The 21,394-nt window shown below is 39.4% G+C and overlaps 1 protein-coding gene across 4 annotated transcripts in view; it reads right to left on the bottom strand.

The window, feature by feature from the left end:
• Nucleotides 1-21,394, bottom strand: part of ANO5 (anoctamin 5) — a 53,123-nt gene that overhangs the window by 14,284 nt on the left and 17,445 nt on the right. For all 4 annotated transcript variants that reach the window (XM_083862724.1, XM_083862726.1, XM_083862723.1 and 1 more), the window contains 9 exons: nt 16,095-16,208; nt 10,633-10,701; nt 9,414-9,698; nt 8,967-9,080; nt 6,897-7,012; nt 5,394-5,528; nt 4,088-4,193; nt 3,931-3,991; nt 1,178-1,329 (listed from right to left, as the gene is read on the bottom strand). In XM_083862724.1, the coding sequence (XP_083718850.1) occupies nt 1,178-1,329; nt 3,931-3,991; nt 4,088-4,193; nt 5,394-5,528; nt 6,897-7,012; nt 8,967-9,080; nt 9,414-9,698; nt 10,633-10,701; nt 16,095-16,208 (1,152 nt within the window). The remainder of the gene's footprint in view (nt 1-1,177; nt 1,330-3,930; nt 3,992-4,087; nt 4,194-5,393; nt 5,529-6,896; nt 7,013-8,966; nt 9,081-9,413; nt 9,699-10,632; nt 10,702-16,094; nt 16,209-21,394) is intronic.

The raw sequence follows: 21,394 nt of genomic DNA, 5'->3' as shown, positions 1-21,394 counted from the left end.
TATATAACATCTTCCTTTATATATATTGCTATATACTAAAACTTTAATATCTAAGCTTTCCACCATGTGATATCACACACTTCTATTCCAACTCCACATCCATAATCCCAGTCCTATCTCTCAATTTTTGAAGCCTTTTCCAAGCTCTCAGGTGAAATGCAGTGTTTGCCTGGGGGTCAGTGCCTGTCAGCACAGAAAGCCTGAAATTCTCAGCGCTCAGAGTTCCAACAAGGGGGGTGGATTGAGCCCGAACATACACAGGGCTGCAAACCAGCAAATACCACACAACTTGCAGGGATATGTTTGCAATCAGTAGAGCTAACTAATTAAAATTGATTGACCTGAACCTGTTTTCCTGAACATGCAGAAATTAGTGCTTCAGCAGAGCTGCACTCCTGAACATAGTGCACTGTTATCAGAGAGTTCTGTGCAAGGTACACTAGTTACAACAGCAGAATTAATGCAGCCTCTGTGGAAGGGGAAAAACTCCCTCTCACGAGAAATAAGATCAGTGTATATATTTCCTAATGATTAAGGAGACAAGCGTGGACAGACAGGGCTACTGTTTATAGAAAAAAGACTCTTCCCACATTTTGGCTAAGCTTTTGTTTCTTTTCTGAAGACTGTATTCTCTAAGTATACTCAGGACTAGTGACAATAAGCTATTTATATGTAATTCTATGAAAGGGAAAAGATGATTTAAAAATACATCAGATAGGTGTGATAGATGTTGTGCTGGAAATGCAACCAGCTGATCCTGAAATTTGTCAAATAACTCCTACCTAATATAAATTCAAATGAAAACATCGAATATTTATATAGAGTGTTTACAGAGTTAAGTAGGGTCACTAATAATGTCTCAATTACACCTCAGAGAAAGGACTTCAACCTTCATCCTTCTGGTGTTTCCCAGATAACCAGATAAAATGGTTGAGTATCAGAAGCAAAACCACAGCTACACCAACTTATCACTCTAGATCATGGTGACTGCTTCTTCACATGTTGTGTGGGGATAAGAAAGAGTGGTTTTAAAGGCATGAAAATTTCAGAGCCTGCTACCCTGAATTGTGAAAGATGCTGTAAAAATGGGTAAAAGCCCTTATTTTCCTGGTTTAATATATCAATTTCCACGTTATGAAACTTTCAGCACACAATTGAATTTGCAGCATGTTCATACCTGAGTGACGGGATTCCTCTTCTTTTGGGTACATTTTGCCTCGTACTCAGGCCTCAGCTGGAGCTGCTGCTGTTCCTCTTCAAAATCAACCAAATCCCATTGATATTTGAGTCTTGCCTGCCGCCTCTTCCAAAACTCCAAGAAAAGTGTAACTACAATTCGCAAATGTTAAAATAGAGTCAAGGGAGAAGTGAACAAGTTCATGAACCAAGTCAAACACCTGCCCTGGCTTCTTTTCTGTGGTTTATTATCTATCCTTACAGTGCAACTCACTTACTTTTACTGACTGCCTACTACAGTTCACAGATAAGATCACAACATGGATCCAGTGATCTATTAGCTAAGTGAATTCCAGAAGTGGATGACAAGGAAGATGTCAAGACAAGATGTGGGTATTTCCATGGTTATGGTGACCATGTTCAATTAACTACTCCGTGTATGCAAACAGCAATGAGTAATTAAGAAAAGAACCTGATAATTCAACTAATTGCTGTGTATAAAACTATAACACATAAATAACTATTACAAGAAATAATAGTTATTATTTTATTAACAAATTATTTATTAACAAGTTATTATTTTATTAAAAAGTTATTTATTAACAAATAAGCAGAACAGCTTTCAAATAATATGGTCAAACACTTCTGTTGCTTTTTGATGCTTATTTGATATCATGGTTTCCCATGGTGACTTGATGATGCTGAATGGTATCCCCATATAGCCCAGAAAAGTTTTGAGCCTTTAAAACTAGATGCGAGGGCAGAAGAGGGGAGAAGGAGAAACTGTGGAATGTCAGATTCAAACACACAGAGATAAGAACTTCAGCATTCTTTCTCTCTCTCATGGACCATGTTGTCTGCAGCACAGAGAGGGAGTGGGAGAGAAGAACTTAGTTTTTTGACCAAGCTGAGAAAGAACAGTTCCCTGGACTGTGGCTTTTCTTTTTCCTGGAACAGCTCTGCACTGAAAACCCAGAAGAGCACCAGGAGCTCACACCTGTGGCCCACCAGAGCTTGGGGCAGCATTTCCAGTGTTGGAGGGACTGATGAGGGACTGGGAGAGCTGAGCTGCACCCACAGCAAGGGCTGTCTGAATCTGCGTCTCTTCAGTGCAACAAGAGGTTCCATTGTTCAATATTATTCATTTTCTAGGCTTGTGAGTACTTTGCTTGATAAATAAACAAGTTTTTTTCCATTTTCTCCAAGGAGATTTATGTCTCCTAAACTGATGGGAAGAGGGCCTGCTTGAATTTGATTTCTAAAGGTTTCCTCCCAAATTTGCACTAAACCAGGACACATGGTCATTCTAAAGACAGTGAACGTCTGATGATTTTCATATGATCAAGAGTTGGGTTGGCCAAAAATTTTTTAAGACACCAGAGGGAACTGATTTCATATATAAACAACTATAAAATGTATAATACTGCTTAACATTTTAAGAGCCCTTTATAAACTACTTTAAAATGTAAACATTTTGTAATCTGATTGTTCTTATTTGAACTGAGGAAGTTGTATGGTTTAGACAAACACAGGAAAGCTTATCTTGTGCAGTTCTAAACTCTTTGGCTGGGGCTTCCTGAATGACTAATCCATGTTATGCAAATGCTACTTCTTAGAAACCAAAAAAAGTTTAGTGAAACAGCCATACAACAAGAATCTTATTAGACTTTAAAAAATAATTCTATATGAAAGAAGTGAGTGGTTAGATCCTCTGATAAAAAATACACAGGTTTTCTAGTAGTACACAAGAATCTTAGTGAGTTAATGAAATATCTATATACAAGTAGAAGATTTAATTATGACAGTTCATGCAAACAGTATGAAACAAGAGAATTGTATTTAAGGAAATAAGAAACAATAACTATGCTACCCTGAATTTATAAACCTTCACAGATTTGAAGAAAAGAACATGTACTCAACACAATGCTCTTGAAAGTCTGAAGAAGTATCATTGGTGTGAAACTATAATTAGAGAGGCCAGAAATCCACCTAGTTCTACATTATCAAAACATACTACAATGCCTGAAGTTCACTGGAATAGAATTTTCTCATCCCAGAAGTACAGCTAATACAGGGGCAGTGATGGACCACCATCCATGCCGTGAAAGGACACAAACCAGTGTCCTTTCACTAGGACGCTGATGATGTGCAGGGCTGAGCAGGCAGGACTCTCATATGGCCTGCAAAAGGCTGGACCCCTCTGGTTACTAAGGGAAGAGTCAAATGTTAGCATTTTGTAGCCCTGGTTTCATGCCTGAGAAGTTTTGGTTTTCTGAAATTCTTTTCCCAGGGAATTTTCTGTAAACAAGGGAAGTGTTTTTGTAGTTGTAATTTTGTTTTTTATTCCTTTTCCTAGGAGGGATTTCTTCTTGATGGCCCTCTGGTCTGACCAATGTGATTGAAGAGGTTTGTCTTTTTGTCACCAATCAGATTGTCTGTGTAAAATAGTATATTAGGGAGACACATCCCAAAAAATAAAGGAGTCATTTCAGCCTTCTGAAGCTCAGAGTCTGTGTCGTTGTAACGTAAAACAGCATCAGCATTTAATGCTTATGATACTCTTATGGTATCCTAGATGCCTCCTTGGGTTTTTTAAGTCTTATTTCCTCTGTAACTTTAAATTATTTTCACTCATTCATCACTCCTACATCTAAGGTGGAGCCATTATTCCCCTTGTCCCCACTTCCAGTGTCCCTCAGCAGCTCAGCCAAGGTCTCCTTATTGCTGGACATAAAACTTATCAAACGTACTCACCCCATATACCCATGAAAATGGCAAAGAAAAGAGTTGCCACGTTGTCAAACAAATGGGAATACTGCAAGAGAACAGCCAGGAACAGGTTAGTATGCCAAGGCATTTTTCAAGATGAAGAAAAATGCCAAGTGGGATTCTGGCAGAAGCAGAGCCAGACCTGTGAGGACTCGCAGGTGGTGTTCAGTCTCCAGTATTCACAGTCTCGGTCACAGAGCGGGCACATGATGATCTCTCCTCCAATTGAAGGGTCACAGATTTCTTTGCTAAGGAGGAAAACATTGTAAAGTAGCTGTTACCACAGCATCTGAAAAAGCTCTTATATGAAATCTATTTTTAAAATCAACAGGAGCTTCATATGTCCAAAGCTCAACAGCAAAGATGTCATATCTTGTCACATTCACTGGTGTTAACCAGGGGCTGGTCAGGGCAAGCCAAGAAGGAAGCAGCTGCTACAAGGAAGAGAATTAACACCTCCCTCAGGATGGGCTTTTTGGCTCTACCAGCAATGAGTTTGTCAGGAGCTGTACTGCACATGCACTGCTTTCAGGCAAGATATAAACAGTGGTATTTCTCATCAGGTTAGCAATGACATCAAAACACCTTCTCTAAAAGCAGAGAGACCACGTCAGCTTTGATAGCTGCAGTAAAAGCTGCTACTCCAATTCAATGACAATGAGTAAAATTTAAAATCCTGTGATAGTCCTTTGGTATCCAGAGAAATCTCAACCTGTATAACAGTATTCCCAGATGAATTCTTAACTTAGCTAAAATAGAAGTCTCAAAATTACATTATTCTACAGAATAGATGAGAATTTTAACTTGGTTAGTCATCTTTTATGGTTAAAATTCAAAATTTTACAGAAGCCTTACAGAAAACAGTGAGCAACAAGAAGTCCCTCTTTTCCTCTCCCCATTCCCAACCCCTGAATACAATAAATCTTTGGACTTGTGACAAAACAAATATTATGCTTATTTAAAAAATAACCCCCAAACTGTGGCTTCTAAGATATTGGATCCCTCTTTGATGGAGGAACACTGCTGATCTGTTTTACTTATGCTTTTGGTTAGTACAAATGATGACCTACACAAAAAGGTCAGACTGCTCTGCAAGACAGATGAAATAGAGGAGCTGAAGGCAACAATAAACACCTAAAACAATTTTGAGAGACCTAAAGGAGACTCTTAGGATTTCATATATTGCAGCTTCTCCAATATAGAAAGCTATGGCCAACAAAATACTGCTTTTCACCTACAAGTTGAGTGCTCCTAATTAATAGCCACAAGTTCTGCATTAGTGATCCACCATCTTTTCAGCCAATAAAGACAGCTGAAGAACAAATTTGTCTGCTCTGACAAAAACCTTGTTACCTGTTGAGTAACAACAAGAATAAAATCTTTTTTGCAAGAAGGTAGTTTTCACATTGCTTAGCTTTTGCCCAGGAGATTTTCAACGTTTTCCTTACCTGCTCATATTTTCATCCATTGTAAACAAGCCATAAAGAAAACAGATTAAGCCAACAACTGCTGCAAGGAATAACATCTCGGTGTAAAATCCTAGCCAGGCAAAATAGATCCCAATCTTCTCACCATAGTACTTTCTAAATACAAAAAAAAAAAAAAAAAAAAAAAAGGCAATTAACAGAAACACAAAGCAAAATTTAAAACCAGAGCAAATAGAGCAAAATAGTGAATAGAATAAAAAGAGTAATAGAGCAAACTGGCCAGAGTAAAAGTGAAATACTTGGCAAAATTCTCTTTTAACAGAAGAGTAAATGCATTGAAATACTGTGGAAAATGAAGCTGGCCATGAGAAGTTACTCAAGGTGCAAGAACAAGGTGAATGATCAGGATATATGGCCTCTTTTTTCCCCTTTTTCCTCCTAGCAGAAACTAACATTAAAATCACTCTTTTCTCTTTTCTACAGGACAGTGTAAGTGAAAAATTACTTTCTGATTTTTCCAAGGAGTCACGCAGATGAAACAGCACAACAGTTCAGACCATGTGGTTAAAACAAATAGGTAACCCACAGAAAAATCCCCAACTGCTTGTGTTGCAAACAAGGAACTGTCCCCTGTGAACTAAGCAACATTCTGTTATATCACATCAGCTCAATCAAAGAGATCTTGAGTGAGTTTAAATTTGGAGTTAGCAGTAAGACTCAAGCTTCCAAACTGATTTTATCAGTATTTTTTCAAGTCTGCATTGAAATGTCAACCTTTCAAATAAATCTTTAACATTTTTTTGCAGAGATTGATTTAAAAAAATCTGAGACATTCTACATATATGTTTCTTTACAGCTGAATTATCTGGAATATACCTGACCCCAGGAGGACTGGCTAGGTGGAAAGAGGTTTGATTTGTGTAATGGTTTCATGTTTGCCTGTCTTTGTCTGCTAAATTTAGTGCTATGGTTTGAATGTTTAATCTTTTTTTTTCCTATGTAAGACAGGATCAAAAGAAAAGCAAAGCAGGCTTAAATCTTGAAGGATACAAAGATAGATTTATTAACATACACTAAAGGAAAAGAATGAGAATCAGAATGAAACTTTTTAAAAAACTGCTCCTCCCCCCTCAAGTGTTTACTTTCATACTAATAACATAGAGACAAAACTTAGAACTTTCAGTCTGTTACTACCTATAAAACACTTTTTTATTAGTTCATATGGAGAGAGAATATTCATTGGAGAAGATGAGAGAACTTTTAATCAATCAAGTTCAATCACTAATTAGTTTTTTTACTATCTGTACTAAACAAACACATTTGAGATAAAGCCTTTTGTCACTTCCCAGAAGAAAGCTGTGTCCCGTCCTCCCAGGACACACCGCCCAATCAACATCCAGTTCCCACTGGACCTTAAAAGTGGCAAAGATTTCCTGGCAGGTTCCAAATGAATACACAGTGCATTGCAGTGGAAAGCAAGGCAGCACAGCATCTCCAGGCAGCTGGGGGGGTGACATATCTCACCTGATGAGGTCCAAGGGCTGCTCCTTGTAGAAGCGCAGGAAGCGTGCCCACTCCATGTAGAGTGTGTACCTCTCGCTGTCACAGTTTGGGTCACTGGCCTTCTTCCAGTACTGGCACTGTGGGCAAAGCAGAGCAAGGGGAAAACACCTCATGGACAGCCTCAAATACTACATTGAAAGAGACAAACAGGAGCCATGGTGATGATGATGTCTACAGGGGGGAAATGATGCCTTAAATTTTAGCTTTTGTGTTTTTCAGATCCTGTGCTTTGTCTAGGCGTGTGGTTCTGAGCCCACTATTAGTGTTAATAAGTTATTAAGTGTTAATATTAAGTGTTAGTAAGCTCTCTTCATAGAGCAGGGAGACAAAACAAATCCTTTTCCTGCTGAACACCAAGGACAACTTTCAGGCCCAAAAGCACAAACAAGGATGGGCTGAAGGGAGGAACAAGAAGGATGGGACCTCACAGCCTGAAGCTGGAATTGGACAATTAAACTCCAATAGGCAAATAGAACAAAACTTGTAAAGTGTGAGACCTCGTGACTGGTTGTCCATTTTTTGTGACCATTTTCAGTCCACCTTGGGTGTGGCCCTGATCAGGCCCTTGCCCTGCCCAAGGTGTATCCTAAAGGCCTTTCAATAAATATCTACTTTATTCTCCAGCTCTGTCCAGTCTCTGTTCCAGGTCAGCCTTCCCAAGGCATCAGTTCTGCACCCCTCCTAAGGCTGTGGTGTTGGTCATTATCTTAACTTAATACTAAGAAAATTTTGGAACCTCATCACTTTTCTAGAAATTAAACAGCCTAAAATAACCACAATTTCTGACTGCTTTTGTGATTTTATTTTGTGCCACAGAACTCTGCTTCTAGAAATGGCTACGTTAATTATTCAATTTGTGATCTTGGTTTTCCTTTTTTCTGAGTGTCTCTCGATCACAAAGAAAAGCATGAAAATTGGTTTCTAAATAGGAAGCAACCACCAGAATTTTAAGGAACCTAAAGTTTGCATTTTAGAAATGTTCTGTAAGTTTAAATAATTATTTTTAGACAAAGATTGTTGAATCTGTCTCACAAGCTCTAGAATTTTTTCATAAATTTCTTAGTATTTAAAGTTGATTGTAGTTGTACAGAAGAGATTCTTACTTTTTACTGTCTGTGGTTTTGGTAGTCCCAATAACAGTATAAAGTACTATTATAAAGCCTAGACTAGCATTCTAGATCCTAATCACCCAAACCTCCCTCCTGAAAACCTAAGGACTGTCAATTCACTCATTTATTTTATTTTCTAAGGAGAATAAAATATTTTCAAACGTTTAAAAAATATAAATCCATATTCAGTATTTAAAAATGCCTTATGGTAGAATTCAAAGATATAAATAAGTGACTGAAGTTGATTAAAGCATAGCTACATCTGAAATAACCATTAAAAACATGGAGAGAATTTAAGATTTAAGCAAAAAAAACATTTAGGAGGAACAAAAATTTTGAAGAGAAAAAACCCATCTCTCTCTTGTTTTCTTGATGGACTTTCATGACTATATCCACAGGTGTCATATTAAAAACTGACCTTAGAGCAAAACTAAACACAGTATTTATTATCCAGTATTACAGTATCTGCACCCCAAAGCTCACTGGGAGAGGGACAAGTCACCACTCCACACTGAACTGCAGGGATCAGGTAACTCCTCTGACTTCAGGCCCACAGTGGTGTAATCCCAAGAGTTTTCCTCTAACTGCAGGCAGTGTTAATTGTATCCTTGTTATAATCCAAATACTACTGTGTGGTTATCAACATGACAGGAATGTGATGGGGTAAGTCTCTAAAGAAATGATGTGACTGGCACATATTCTAAAAACTCATCCACAGGAAGAAGCATTTCAGCACATAAATGCCAAATAGCAAGGCTGACAGGTATGTCTTGAGTGTCATCAAACAGAATCAATTACCGGGACAAACTGAAAGGTTTGAGTACATTTTCGTATCTCCTGGAACAGCAAATGTCACCACAGGTAAAAAAAAGAGTGCAAACACTGGGAAATGCTCCAGGGAGCAGAGAGCTGGAATACTTACATCATGAAGAGGATATGCAGCTGTATAGGTGCCATTGTTCAGCAGTCTCTTAATCCCAAATTTTTTCTTCCCTTCTTCTGTTCCATATGGGCAACGTGTAAGAATGTAATTAACCTGAGATTCAAAGGACGAGAATTTCAGACTTTCTTATTTTAAGGCCATTTAATAGAGATCTACAATGGATGTGCACTGTGCATAACCTGCAAGAACAACATGCAAAAGCAACAAGTATTTCTTCAGAAGGCCTTATCCCACATAAGAACACTGGGGGCATAGTTGCCCTGCAGAAGATCAGTTCCAATCATTATTCTGTATTTCTAAGCAACATGCACAGGTACCCAAGCCTGTCTGTATTTACCTCAGTGACCACTCTGAGGTTTCTATACTCACTCCTTCCTCTCAGGAATATTCTGATTGTGTTGTAAACCTCCACATTCTCATACGTACTATTCTGTTTCTCATGGATGGTGAGAAGAAAGTGCTCTCGTCGTTGATGAGGTACAGCTCCTGCTTGTCCTTGCTGAAGGGGGCTGTGAAATAATCTGGCTCAGGGTGCATCACCTTCTCAGGCAGCCTGAATGGGAGCAGCACACAGTCCAGGGGGTTCTCCACCATGGGGGGAATGTCATTTTCCCTGATGGGAACCTTAATGTTCAGCACTTCTGCGTATGTGATCAGAACCTCCCACGGCGCGTGGATCTTCACAAAAAAAATCTTGCCATCTTCAGATTCCTGTTCCAGGAAAGTGAAATCAGACATTAGACCAAACTGTGTTTTAGTGCATGATTTATGGGAATATTTTTCATATAAAATGCATTGCCTTTTACATATTTTTATGGGATTTAAGAACAAAGAAGGAGGAGGAATAGAAGAACTTTCTGTGTTTGTATATATATATATAAGCTTATCTGAGTATTCATAAAAATAATCTTTGCACTACTAAAAGCTCACAAAGCTTTTCAAGCTATATTTGTCTCATACACTGAAGCCTGAAAATTCTCCTTGCACTGGAAATATGCAGAATAATCTTGTCATACCCTCACATAACACATACGCTCTTCTAGTGTTGCTGTGCATTGACAGCAGAAGCTGGCAATCAGAAGGATTTTTAATATTGCTCAATGAATTCTCTACCTATGGATGTTACAGAGCCTGAACTTCATCAGGAGTTATTTTACTCAACTCAGCCTCCGGCATGCTGACTGCATCAGTCAAAATTGCACTTTCTCCAGTTACTACACCAAATAGCACCACTGATCAAACATCCTCAAGTGGTTACAGGGTCATTCCTCATAATTATCACATCCAGTGGGCATAACTACTCCATTCATTGCCTCCCAATGTCATATGGGATTAAAATCAGCTAGAAGCATACTTCCCATTTATGTGAATTTAAATCAAATCACAGCTATTTTGCTTTGTTTTCATTATGAACCCAAAAGTGAAAGCTTCCTCTTGAATCAAAGTTATTCCGCTTCCACAATTCTCATCAATGTATCTGGAAAAAGCACTCAAATAAATAAATATATTAACCTTGTTTCCCTCTAAATTAGCCACACTCCACTGAAATCCACAAGTAAAATTTATAATTTTCTTCCAAGAAAGAAAGTGGTTTATTAATTTCCGGATCTATTCTTTCGGTCCTAATTTTTCTTTTTTTTTTTACCTTCTTGTCTTCTGTTTCTAGCTCCAAACCAGCCTTTTGCAGGTTGCTCTCGAATTCCTTTCTCCTTTCCTGAAGGGAAACAAAGACACTTTAATAAACGACGAAGTTAGAAACTAATTGATCACTGGGTTTCACTTCTCTCAGCTGCCCTGATGACAGCCCCTTGAAGCTACGTGAGCTTCTCAAAGCAAGGAGACAGAAACCAGCTCGTGCACAATTTTTTTTTCTTTTTTGGGAGGGCCAGCTTTGTGGTGGGTACCCAGCAGGAATTGCAGTGGCTGGGCAGGAAAAGGCTTGTCCTGTGCTCTCTGGGGCATGTGTCTTGAGCACTTGTGACTTCAGGGGCCTGCTGTGTGGGGTGTGTTCAAGTTTAGCTACATTTCCAAGAGAAAGGTGAAAAGCAAAGCTCTAGAAGCACGTGGGAGACTGATTGCTTGTAGCCTCATCTGTTTACCGCCCCTATTTTTTTTGTATACTTAATTACACAATTACGGGCCCATACAGATATTTGAGCACTGATTAGAGACAATTCAAATAGAATTTCACAAACATTGCTGATAACACCAACAAATCACCATGTGCTGAGCTTGCATAAAGTCAGCACTGCCTTCATGCAGAGATAACAAACCTGCATCACCTGTGTGAGCTTGATACTCTTCTTGAACTCTTTTTTTTGCAAAGTAATTCCTAAGTGATGTCTCTAGGTAAGAACATTTTCTTCCTCTCCTTCTCTGTATAATTTTTGCTCCTATTGGGAGACTGTACTAATTTCCTCTTAATTGTATTAAATTTGCTGAAGAATTGCCAGAATAGCAATAAATTAGGCCAAACATTGAGCCCTACCCTTGTTAAAATGCACAAACTAGAGCACAAATTTATTTCTAAACCCTGCAACACTGTCTAACGTTTCGTTTATTGAAAAGTCTTAAATGAAAGTTTTCAAATGTACTGAAAAATTGATAGTTTTCAGCCAGTTTTCTTTTCTTGCATATCTGAGGAGCAGACTGCCATTTTTGCATTTCATTTTGCATAACCTACCCAGATAAATGAATGCAGACTGAAGAAGAGCTTTCATAGCCCTCAAATATTTTCCTGTGTTAGTGGCCTCTCTTTTTCACATGTCACATCTGATTTTGCCAAATATTACTAGATATTAAATTACACACTGACTATATAAATTTGTGACTATGATAACTCCTGAGTTCTAGCACATGCTGGGGGCAAAAGCATTTTCAGGCACACCTACAAACCTGCCTAAAAGCACCTGTGAGAGAACTCTGACATGATAATCAGACAGAGGACAGCACAACTAAGAGGTGATTTAAGAATGTGCGTAAAGATGCTGTAGGAAAGCTGACATTCAAGCCTAGCACCCAGAGCTATATGCTACTCTGGATTACCTTTTCTCCTGACAAAGCAAGCTGGTGTGTGTTCTCCCTCCAGCAAATACTGGAGGAGAGCCAAGCTGGTCAGCTCAGAGAGTTCTCTGCCAGCAGACAGCAGCCAGCTTCTCGGCAGCTCAGGAGCAGACAGAGCCCAAGGGTTTAGCCCCATCCTATCTTTCCTTACAATACAATTAGTGTGCTGAACTGCAGTGCTCTAATAGGAATTATGCTCCTTGTTCTTCTCCCATAAGCATCCTCCTGAAACCCATGTAATGTACTGTACTTTCCACCTAATGAGAAAAACATTTTCAAAAGGAAATCCATCTGCTGAAAAAAAAAAAAAATCCTCCCCCTTTTCTTGCCAAATACTGGATTTCTTTATATCACTGTCAAAGGCTTAAAATGGACAAAATGTATCCTTGGACCAGAGCTGGTTGTTTTTAATGTGTACTGGTTAGAATTTCAAGCTTACTGCCCCAAACCTAACAAACTATGCTTGATGCATGTATTTCTGACTGCTCTAGATGCCCCTCTGCAGTCAAAGAGGCACGAGGGAAGCCCTTGAGTCATCACACCCATCATTTAATGTGGATTATCTCACATCATGTGGGATAAGCACAGCATAGTTTATCACCCAGCACATGCTGGGCTGTCAGGAATCATACCACTAAGATTAACAAAGCAAGATCCAAAGTCCAGCAGTGCTATCATGGCCAGTGCCAATCCAACACTGCACAGTCAGGTACCTATGAAAGAGAGATAACTTCTATAAACCTGATGGTAATAACAATGCAGGTCCAACTCCTGGTGGGTCCCTCCTGACTCAGCATATTCTGTGATTCTCTAATTCTATGGACTCTTGGCCCTGCACAGATCACCCCAAGAGTCACACCATGTGCCTGAAAGTGTTGTCCAAATGCTTCTGGAGCTTTGCCAGGCTGGTGCTGTGACCACTGCCCTGGGGAGCCTGTTCCAGTGCCCAGCCACCCTCTGGGTAAAAAACCTTTAGCTCCTAACACCCAACCTAAACCTGCCCTGACTCAGCTTCATGCCATTCCTTCGGGTCCTGTCACTCACTGGTCTCAGAAAGAAGAGATTGGTACCTCTCCCTCCTCTTCCCTTCACAAGAAAATGGCACACTGTGATGAGATTTCCCCTCAGTCTCCTCTTCTCCAGGCTTTCAGCTGCTCCTGCACACTGGGGTGCAGCTGCTAACAGCAGCAACAAGCATCCCACATTTGCTACTCCTGGCTCTCCAACTCTGGCCTAGCTGGTACCTCTAAGAAAGCAGAGGTTGTTTTCTGAGATGATGAAAAGCAGGAGAGGAACTAGATAAAACTTCCTTCTGTACCCCACTAGGGACAGAGGGACTTTGCTTCCAGTCAACACAGGAGTGAGAGCAATTAACAAAGCAAACATTGCACAGAGATCTGTGAGTCCTAATTCTCTGTAGTTCTTGTGAAGAAATATACTTATGGACAATAAAGACTATGTCCTGGTCATGCATCAATACTTTGTTAGATGTTTTTATAAATTCTATTTATTTTTTCACAGTCACATACATTTCATATGGTGATGAAATATTTCCACATGTGCTGGAGGCTTTAAGGAATAATATTAAGCATTGTCTCAAAAATCTGTAACCCTAATTTTTGTTCAGAGACCTTTGTGGTTTGGATCTATTCAGGTAGCTTATAAAAGGCAAGTTCAAAACAGTGTTGAAGCTGGAAGGTATCTGGGAATATCAAAAAAGTAAAATATTGTTCTGCATGAAACTAAGGGAGAAGATGAACAGACTGTCTCTTACATCTGTATCAGGGCTATGCTCAAATGCACAAAGGAGTAATTTATCCCATTTTTAGAAATGCAGAATAAAGCTGTTTCCTTGAGACCAGGAAACAAAGCCCTTTGTCACAACTGTTATCCTCCTTGTGTGAACACTTCTATTCTTGGCTGTTCCATCTCACTGCATCATTGTACTACTGTGAAAGAAACATTTCTTTCTAGGATAACTGTACAACAGCAAGTACAGTGTGTGTCAGACAAACTCCAGAGGCTGCAGTTCATCAATATTTAAATTTTGTTACCACAAAGACAACAGCACTGTACTTAGAGACTCTGCACTAATTTATGGACATACTAATTGCATAAAGGTCTATGCTGAACATAATTACAGGGCAAACGCAGATGCCCCAGGAACTGTGTAAAAAAAATTGCTCTCTCCATGACTGTTCATGCAGTGACCACAGAGTTTTAATCTACAAAGCACTGACCTTCCTCCTTGGGGCCATAAACCCTTCTGCAAGGAACAGACACACACAGACTTCAATCCCACAAGACTTAATGTGGATGTTTAGGCCTTTTGACAGACAGATGTTTCTCCCAGGAAATGCATTTTTACCTCAAAGAGGAAGGACAACATTAGCTCCTAATCTTGGTCTTTTTCCCACGGGAATCTTTCAGCCAATAATGACACCCACGGATGTGGATCATGGTCTGGTAAAGATTCCTGGACCCACAGGGCAATGAAAAGGAAACTGCTGCACACAAGATGAGTGAGTGCCTAGACTGACCATCTGACTCACTTTTCTTCTCACCTGAAACATTAACTAAAGAGTATTCACTTCTTCTCTCATTTTAAATAATCCAGGTATGACTAATGGAAAAGTTTCAGAGATGCTCTGACAAATTTTTGCATGGGTTACCTTTTTTCTCTCTGCACTGAGTGGTCTTCTCTTCGTTCTTTTCCAAATGCCTTTTGCTTCAGGGGAAAAGAAAGGATCTAGCTGGGAGCAGAGCCTGACAGAGTCATGGTGAGCTTGAAAAAGTATGCTTGTATAAAAACCTATGGTATCACAGCTGTCAAACCTGGTCTCCCAAGAAGATCTCTGGAATGTGGCTAGCTGAGAATGCAATCTCTGGAATGAGCAAAGCTGACTGAAATGCTGAATCTGGGAAAAGCATCAAACACAGATATGACAAGTTTTTGGATTTTTTAGGGTAATAAGAGTGGGATGCAGGGGCTGTGTTCTACACTGGATTGCATTTGGATGCAGGGACAGGCAGCAGAAGTTCTTAATGAAAACAGTATTTTCTTCACAGAAAAATGAAAGCAATATGCAATTTTTTTTTAACAGCCCAACCTCGCAGTATTTCTCAAAAGGAAATTTGAATTTTTAATTACAAAATACTTCAGTATGAGAAGATAGGAATTGTAACTGTTCTTTGCTTCAAAGACCCATAGTTTTGATCATGATTTTGTCGTAAGCATTGGTATAATTAGTTTTTTCAGATATCCTTATATTTGAGAATAATATGATTACTTGACAATTTTTTTGGTGTCTCTCTCCTTTTTAAATTTTTTTGATCATGAATAAACTTTGGAGTTATATATTGGAGAGACTAGTCTGTAAATGTAACCTCTCCTGAATCTGAATACAGAGTGAATACAGAGAAAAAAAAAAAGAAATCCTTATTTTTTAAAAAATATTGTTCTTTATATAAAATTTGAATAATAACTGTCTCTCATTATACTGGATTATTTATATATTATTATATATAGCTTGAATTTATGTTAGCCAAGTTGACCTCACGTGTCAGCGTGAGGATGTAACATGTCTTTTAAGAATCTATTTCTCCTCTAGCTACAGGCAAAGGATGTGAAAAAATAGTTATTGTTAAATCTTCTTTGGATGATTTTTGCTTATTCAGAAGAATCCTCCTTCATTTGAAAATATTTGCAGGTACAAATATTTCTCCGAAGTTTCAGCTAGACTGTTAAATGAAGAAGCAAAATAATTTGGATTAATTTGCTCCACTGTACAATACATTGCTCAGCCTAAGTAACAAGGAGTGATCAACTCAAACAACATAGACACAAAAATCTTAAAAAATTGGGTCCTGACAAACAACAGTAAATCACACAGAAATTTCCATACATGGAATTGCTTTTCACACAGCTGTATCTTTTTTAGCTAAATTCTATTCCAGGTGAGTCTAGTGATCTGAAAGGGTTAGTAATTGATATTCACCTTATTATAAATAAAAATTAAGAGGACTTCAGAAAGACAAACTTACCAACTTTTTTTCCCATTCCTTATTAAGATCATCCACATAGGAGAGAACAAAATCAATTCTCCTGACACCATCCCTGAAGAAAATTGAATCTTTGCTTTCATGTCTTTTATCAATCTGTAGAAGATATAGGCATATGATAAGAAAACAAGCATTGCTATTTCTCTAAAATACAACAAAAGGCAAAGAAGTTTCCCCATATTGCCACAGTTCTTCAGTTTCTTTACAGCTGAAGATACATTTGGGCAAATTTTAACAAGGGCTACATCTAGTTTAAATAATTTCAAAATGAACCCCGTGTATCTGCAAGCATTGCATGTAAATAACTGGTACAGGAAAAATAAGTATACACATGTTAGTGTAGCAATACTTGTGACTACTCGAAGCAGATAGCAAAATGTAAATTCCATGCATTTCCCTCTACGTAACAAGATTCACTAAATCAACCACCACAAAGACATATGGCCCAGCAATGACCACACATAATAACAGCTCACAAACATACATGGGTGATGCTTCAACTCTGAAGTATTTACTTTCATGGGGGAAAAAAAATACACCTAATAAAAGCCATCAATGTAACAGAGCAATTAGTATTCCAGCTGATCTATTAAAGGAAATGTTTTAATTTACCACCGCTGCAATGTCTTAGTAACACCATCCACCTTTTTCACTAATAGGTCACAATTAATTAATGTTAGGCAAATAAAAGACTGTAACCCCACTCTCCTGGGGAAGTTAACTCATCAGGTAATATTATTTATTATCGCATCAATATTCAGCTCTATCAAATAACGTACAAGACACACAGCAAAGTGCTTTCCATAGAACTGAATATTCTAGTTTAAATGTAACTCTGTGCTGAGGAAGGCTGGTGTTATTTTTTCAGCCACACCTGTCAGCAAAAGTGTATTTGTATAGTGTGGGTTTCTTATTATTTTATTCTTAAGAGCATAGGGCTGAATTGGGGTTTTATTTATTAGAGTAGGAGCAAAGCAGAGCATTATGAATCTGTCTTTTCCCTCTCATGCCACACAAAGATGCAGGTGTTCCCTGAGAAAGCACAGAGTGTTTATTTGCAGCCTGAACCTTGCTCCCAGTTAAGAAGAGGTGTCACACAGTGAAGCAAATTGTTATCACTGCAGCATCCAAGGCACCTGCAGCAGCATGCACCACTGCTTTACCCTGAGACGTCGCTTCAGGAACAGGTTATACTTCCTCCCACTCTGCTGGAACAACCAACAAGGAGTTAGCAGGCCCCCTTGCTCCTCTCCAAGAACCATCTGCTTCAAGCACACACAAACCCAGCTATGGTGAGCAAGAAATCAGTGTCCCTTAAAGCTGGGGAAAGCTTCCAGCCATCACAAAACCACAAATCAAACCATGTGACTCTCATGTCTTTTTTATCAAAGGAAAAGCTGGGCTGGAATCTGTTTTGACAGCAAAAATATGTTTTAAGATAATGACTCCTGTGATACTACTTGCCACATTTGGATACTTTAACAGGTTTTAAAAAGAGCAGTAAAAAGTGAGTTTGAGCGTAGAGTATAGGTATCCAAACACTGGCTCATGCATAGTGGATGCATTTTTCTGTTCTACTCCTGTTTGGTCGGACCCACCAGGACACAAAAAGACAAATGGCAACGATGTCATTCCAGAGCTGACAGAATTACAAATAATAGTATTCACATAATTCATGATGTTATCTTTAAATAGACTGGAATTAAAAGGCTGAAAAAATAGGCTGAAAGTAAAAATAATGGAAAATCCTATTGTTCCATAGTGTTTGCACAATTTGGTGCATCTTCATTAGACACCTTGGTAACTGCTGAAATCAGATGGTTGAAGCAGCCATGCATTATGGAGAATTCCTGAGTTCCTATCCTACAAAACACTGTTGCAAATCAATGCAGTACCAAAAAAAACTGCAAGAAATTATTTCCCAAAAATGCTGCCATCCCCTCTCTGCCTTTTCTCTTCAGCAATCTTGTCAAGGTTTTCTGCTGTTTACCTTCTTGAGAAATAATTACAGCAGATCAATTAGACTACTTTGTGTGGCTGAAATCAGGACAGCTACCTCAGCAATACTTTTGCTTCCAAATGCAGTAAGTACATCATGTTGCATGATTAAAATACTCCCAAAAATCATGGAATCCAATAGCAGAAAAGAAAAAGCATTTTTCTGCTATACTTTGTACTTACTTATAATTGTGACTACATGCAAACTGCAAGTTCAGACACCAAGTTAATCAAGTTAAAACAGTGCACAGGACCACACTGACATCTGTACAGAATCAACAGTACTGTAATTATTCAGCATGACACCAAGTGAACCCCAAAGTGTATTCTAACAACTTACAGTGTTAGCAATTGCTCCAATCACTGATTAAAAGAGACAGTGACTTCACGAGCACAGAAATTGTTCTAGTGCACTAAATTCAAATATACAAAGAAGAAATAAAACAATAAGCATTACTTACTTCCAAAAAAAAGCTCCTGCCAAAGGAGTACCCTAAATTGTTTGGGTTGCATAGTTATAATTAGATTATTCAGTACAATGGAAGGAGTATTTTATCTTTATTGCCATCAAAATTTGCTCATTTTCTATGACGTATCAGAATCCTCAGTAACTGAAGTTGTGACTATCAATTTAAGAAGATGCAGTAGTCAGTCAGATCTGCTTTTAGAAGGGGAATACTCATCACTTCCTTCTCCTCCTGTACACAGGATTATTCACTGTGGATAGTGATAGGCCTGCTTATAAAACTCATAAATCATTCCTTTTCCTTTTGCTGCATTTGAATTTCACAAGGAGAACAAGATCAGTCCTGCATGTTCATGAAGGTTTGTGCATACATGTGCACCTACAAGTTTAATGTACATAAAATGTTTGCAATTTGCATTGGTTCTATCAGTGAATCATTAAACACTGTGGATTTGTACATCTTATGTCTTAACAGCTCTTTCCAGAACAGCATAAATGCAGTTAATGATCCTTGACAACCTGCAGTTATTAAATGAAGCTACACCTCATCACAAGAAAATATTATGAAATGTGTTCCTCCTGCAATACAAGCAACCAAATGAAAACTTTCCAACACAGCACAGATAGCTGAAGCTTTTTAGTAATTAAGTTACACCCACTGAGGAACTACAGAAGAGATGGAGCCTTGAGGCATATGGTGAAAACTCAAGAAGCAGCAACCACAAGTCTCAGCAGGAGGAATTCCCACTGGATGTGAGGCTGTGGTTGAGTGGGAATGGGTACAAGAGATTGCCCAGAGTGAGACTGCATAGTCCCCATCCTCAGAGATCGCACAGCCTGATTAAGATAGGCCAGGGCTGCCTGTGCAACCTGAGCTAGGCTTGAAGCCAGGCCAGCCTTAAGTAGGAGGTCAGCCATCCAGAGGCCCCTTCCAATCCAAGGTCACTGCAAGATTCTATGAAATCATGTGAATGCAAACATTCAGCATTCACCAGGGCTTTCAAAAAGTTGAATAAACCCATTAGCTACAAAGCAAGTCACAAAACTCACCTGTTCAGAAACACAAATCATGCCCTCCTGTTATCCTTCCAGCCTCATTAGTCTGGTTCTCTCTCTAAGAACTGTGACCACTCAGCTTGCAGACACAAATGCTAATTGAATGCTGGAATGGTCTGTCATCAAGAGACACATTTTCTTTTCATGTGGCATAAGTGCAGACTTACAGGGTTCACATGGTACTCCATCAATAGTTCCAGTTATCCTGTATTTGATGATTTCTGTCTGCACACCCAGCAGAGGCTGGGTACTGGACCACATCCAAACAAACAACCCTCCAAGTACCCAGATTTGCAATCCCCACCTCAGACAACCCAGAGCTCTGCAGCAGGAAACCCTAACTCAACAGGACAGGGGACAGCAGAGATGTCAGCAAGGAAACCAAGCACAGCCCAGGATGAGGTAAGGCTGGAAGAGCCACAGTCTGCTCTGCCCAGACTGGTTTGGGCACAGCGTGCAAAAGCTGGCAGCCCCACAGGACATTCACACCCACCCAGAGTGGCCTTTCAGGGCTGCTGAGGAGTCCTGGGCTGCCCTGCTCCCTGAGACACCTCTCCAGGGCCAAGGCAAACAGCTGGACAGCTGCTGGAAGTGCCCTGGCAGTGGCACAGAGAGTGCTCCAGACTGTGGGTTGAGGCTGAGCACTGTGCTCAGTGTCTCTGTGGCCTCACTGCTCCCCCGGCTCACTGACAGTGTGGGCAGTCACCCCCCGATGCGTGCCCAAAAAATAAACATGCCTGGCAGATTGTACCTCAATTATTTAATCCCCTATGTTTTTATGGGGCTCTGAGGGATTTCTGTTTCTGGTTATGCATCCAACAGGAAATGTCTCCTTAGAGGGCACTTAGCACAGCTCTCACCTTGTAGGTTTGGAGCTTCCTCCAAACACACTCTGCTACTAAATATCCCAGCCCTCTCTGTGTCCGCGCCGCAAACACAGGGAAACTTGTCCTAGAGCAACACTTCTCAGATTGTATTTGGTCAGAAAACTGCAAGTTCCTGCAGTGCCTATGTCCAGAAAAACCCTTCCCAAATTCACTGCCTTGCACTTCCAGCTTTTCCAGGTGTCCAGCCTTCTCAGAGCAGGGGCTGCAGGCTCAGACCTGAGCATCCTTTGCCTTCTGCTCTTGTATCTCTTTTGCGGGGAGGTGGTTTAGAGCAACATTTTCAGTAACAAAGCAGCAACCTTTACCAAGCCGAGGTGGAGGAACCCATAATTAACTTCAGTAGTTACAGCACAGGGAAGCACCTCTGGCTGTGACTCACTAGAAGGATGAGAGGTTACATTAACACCATGGAATGGTTTTCATGATCCCCCACCAGCATATCAAGGAATTACATTATCATAGTCCTGCATTACCAGGCAAAAAACCTACCTGAAACTACAACATTAAATGATTTGTAACATTTTGCTGGTTTAAAAGATACAGTCTACCAACAAAGTATTTTATTAACTGCACGCCTTTCATAATCACACAAAGTTAGATGTAAAACAGACAGTGTAAAAACCCCAAAGAACTACATTAAAATGCAACTAGGTAATTTATGAATTACCAATCTACAGCAGAAAAGCTTTCAGAGAACAAAAATGGACAAAAACATAAGGTTTGAAGGCTGAGTAAAGAAAAGTCTCCATAACTGAAAGGGTAGGAAACATTAAGTGGCTTAAAAACAAAGTTACCCCCTTCCCTTAGATCTCCATTTGCATGGAATATTTATATATACTCCTCCTTTTTGCAGAATTAAAACATGCTACAGGGAA

Source organism: Zosterops lateralis (genome assembly GCF_965231275.1).
Source record: "Zosterops lateralis genome assembly, chromosome: 6".
NCBI classification, from domain to species: Eukaryota; Metazoa; Chordata; class Aves; order Passeriformes; family Zosteropidae; genus Zosterops; species Zosterops lateralis.
The sequence above is the reverse complement of the archived record's forward strand: the minus strand, read 5'-3'. Positions and strand labels throughout refer to the sequence as shown.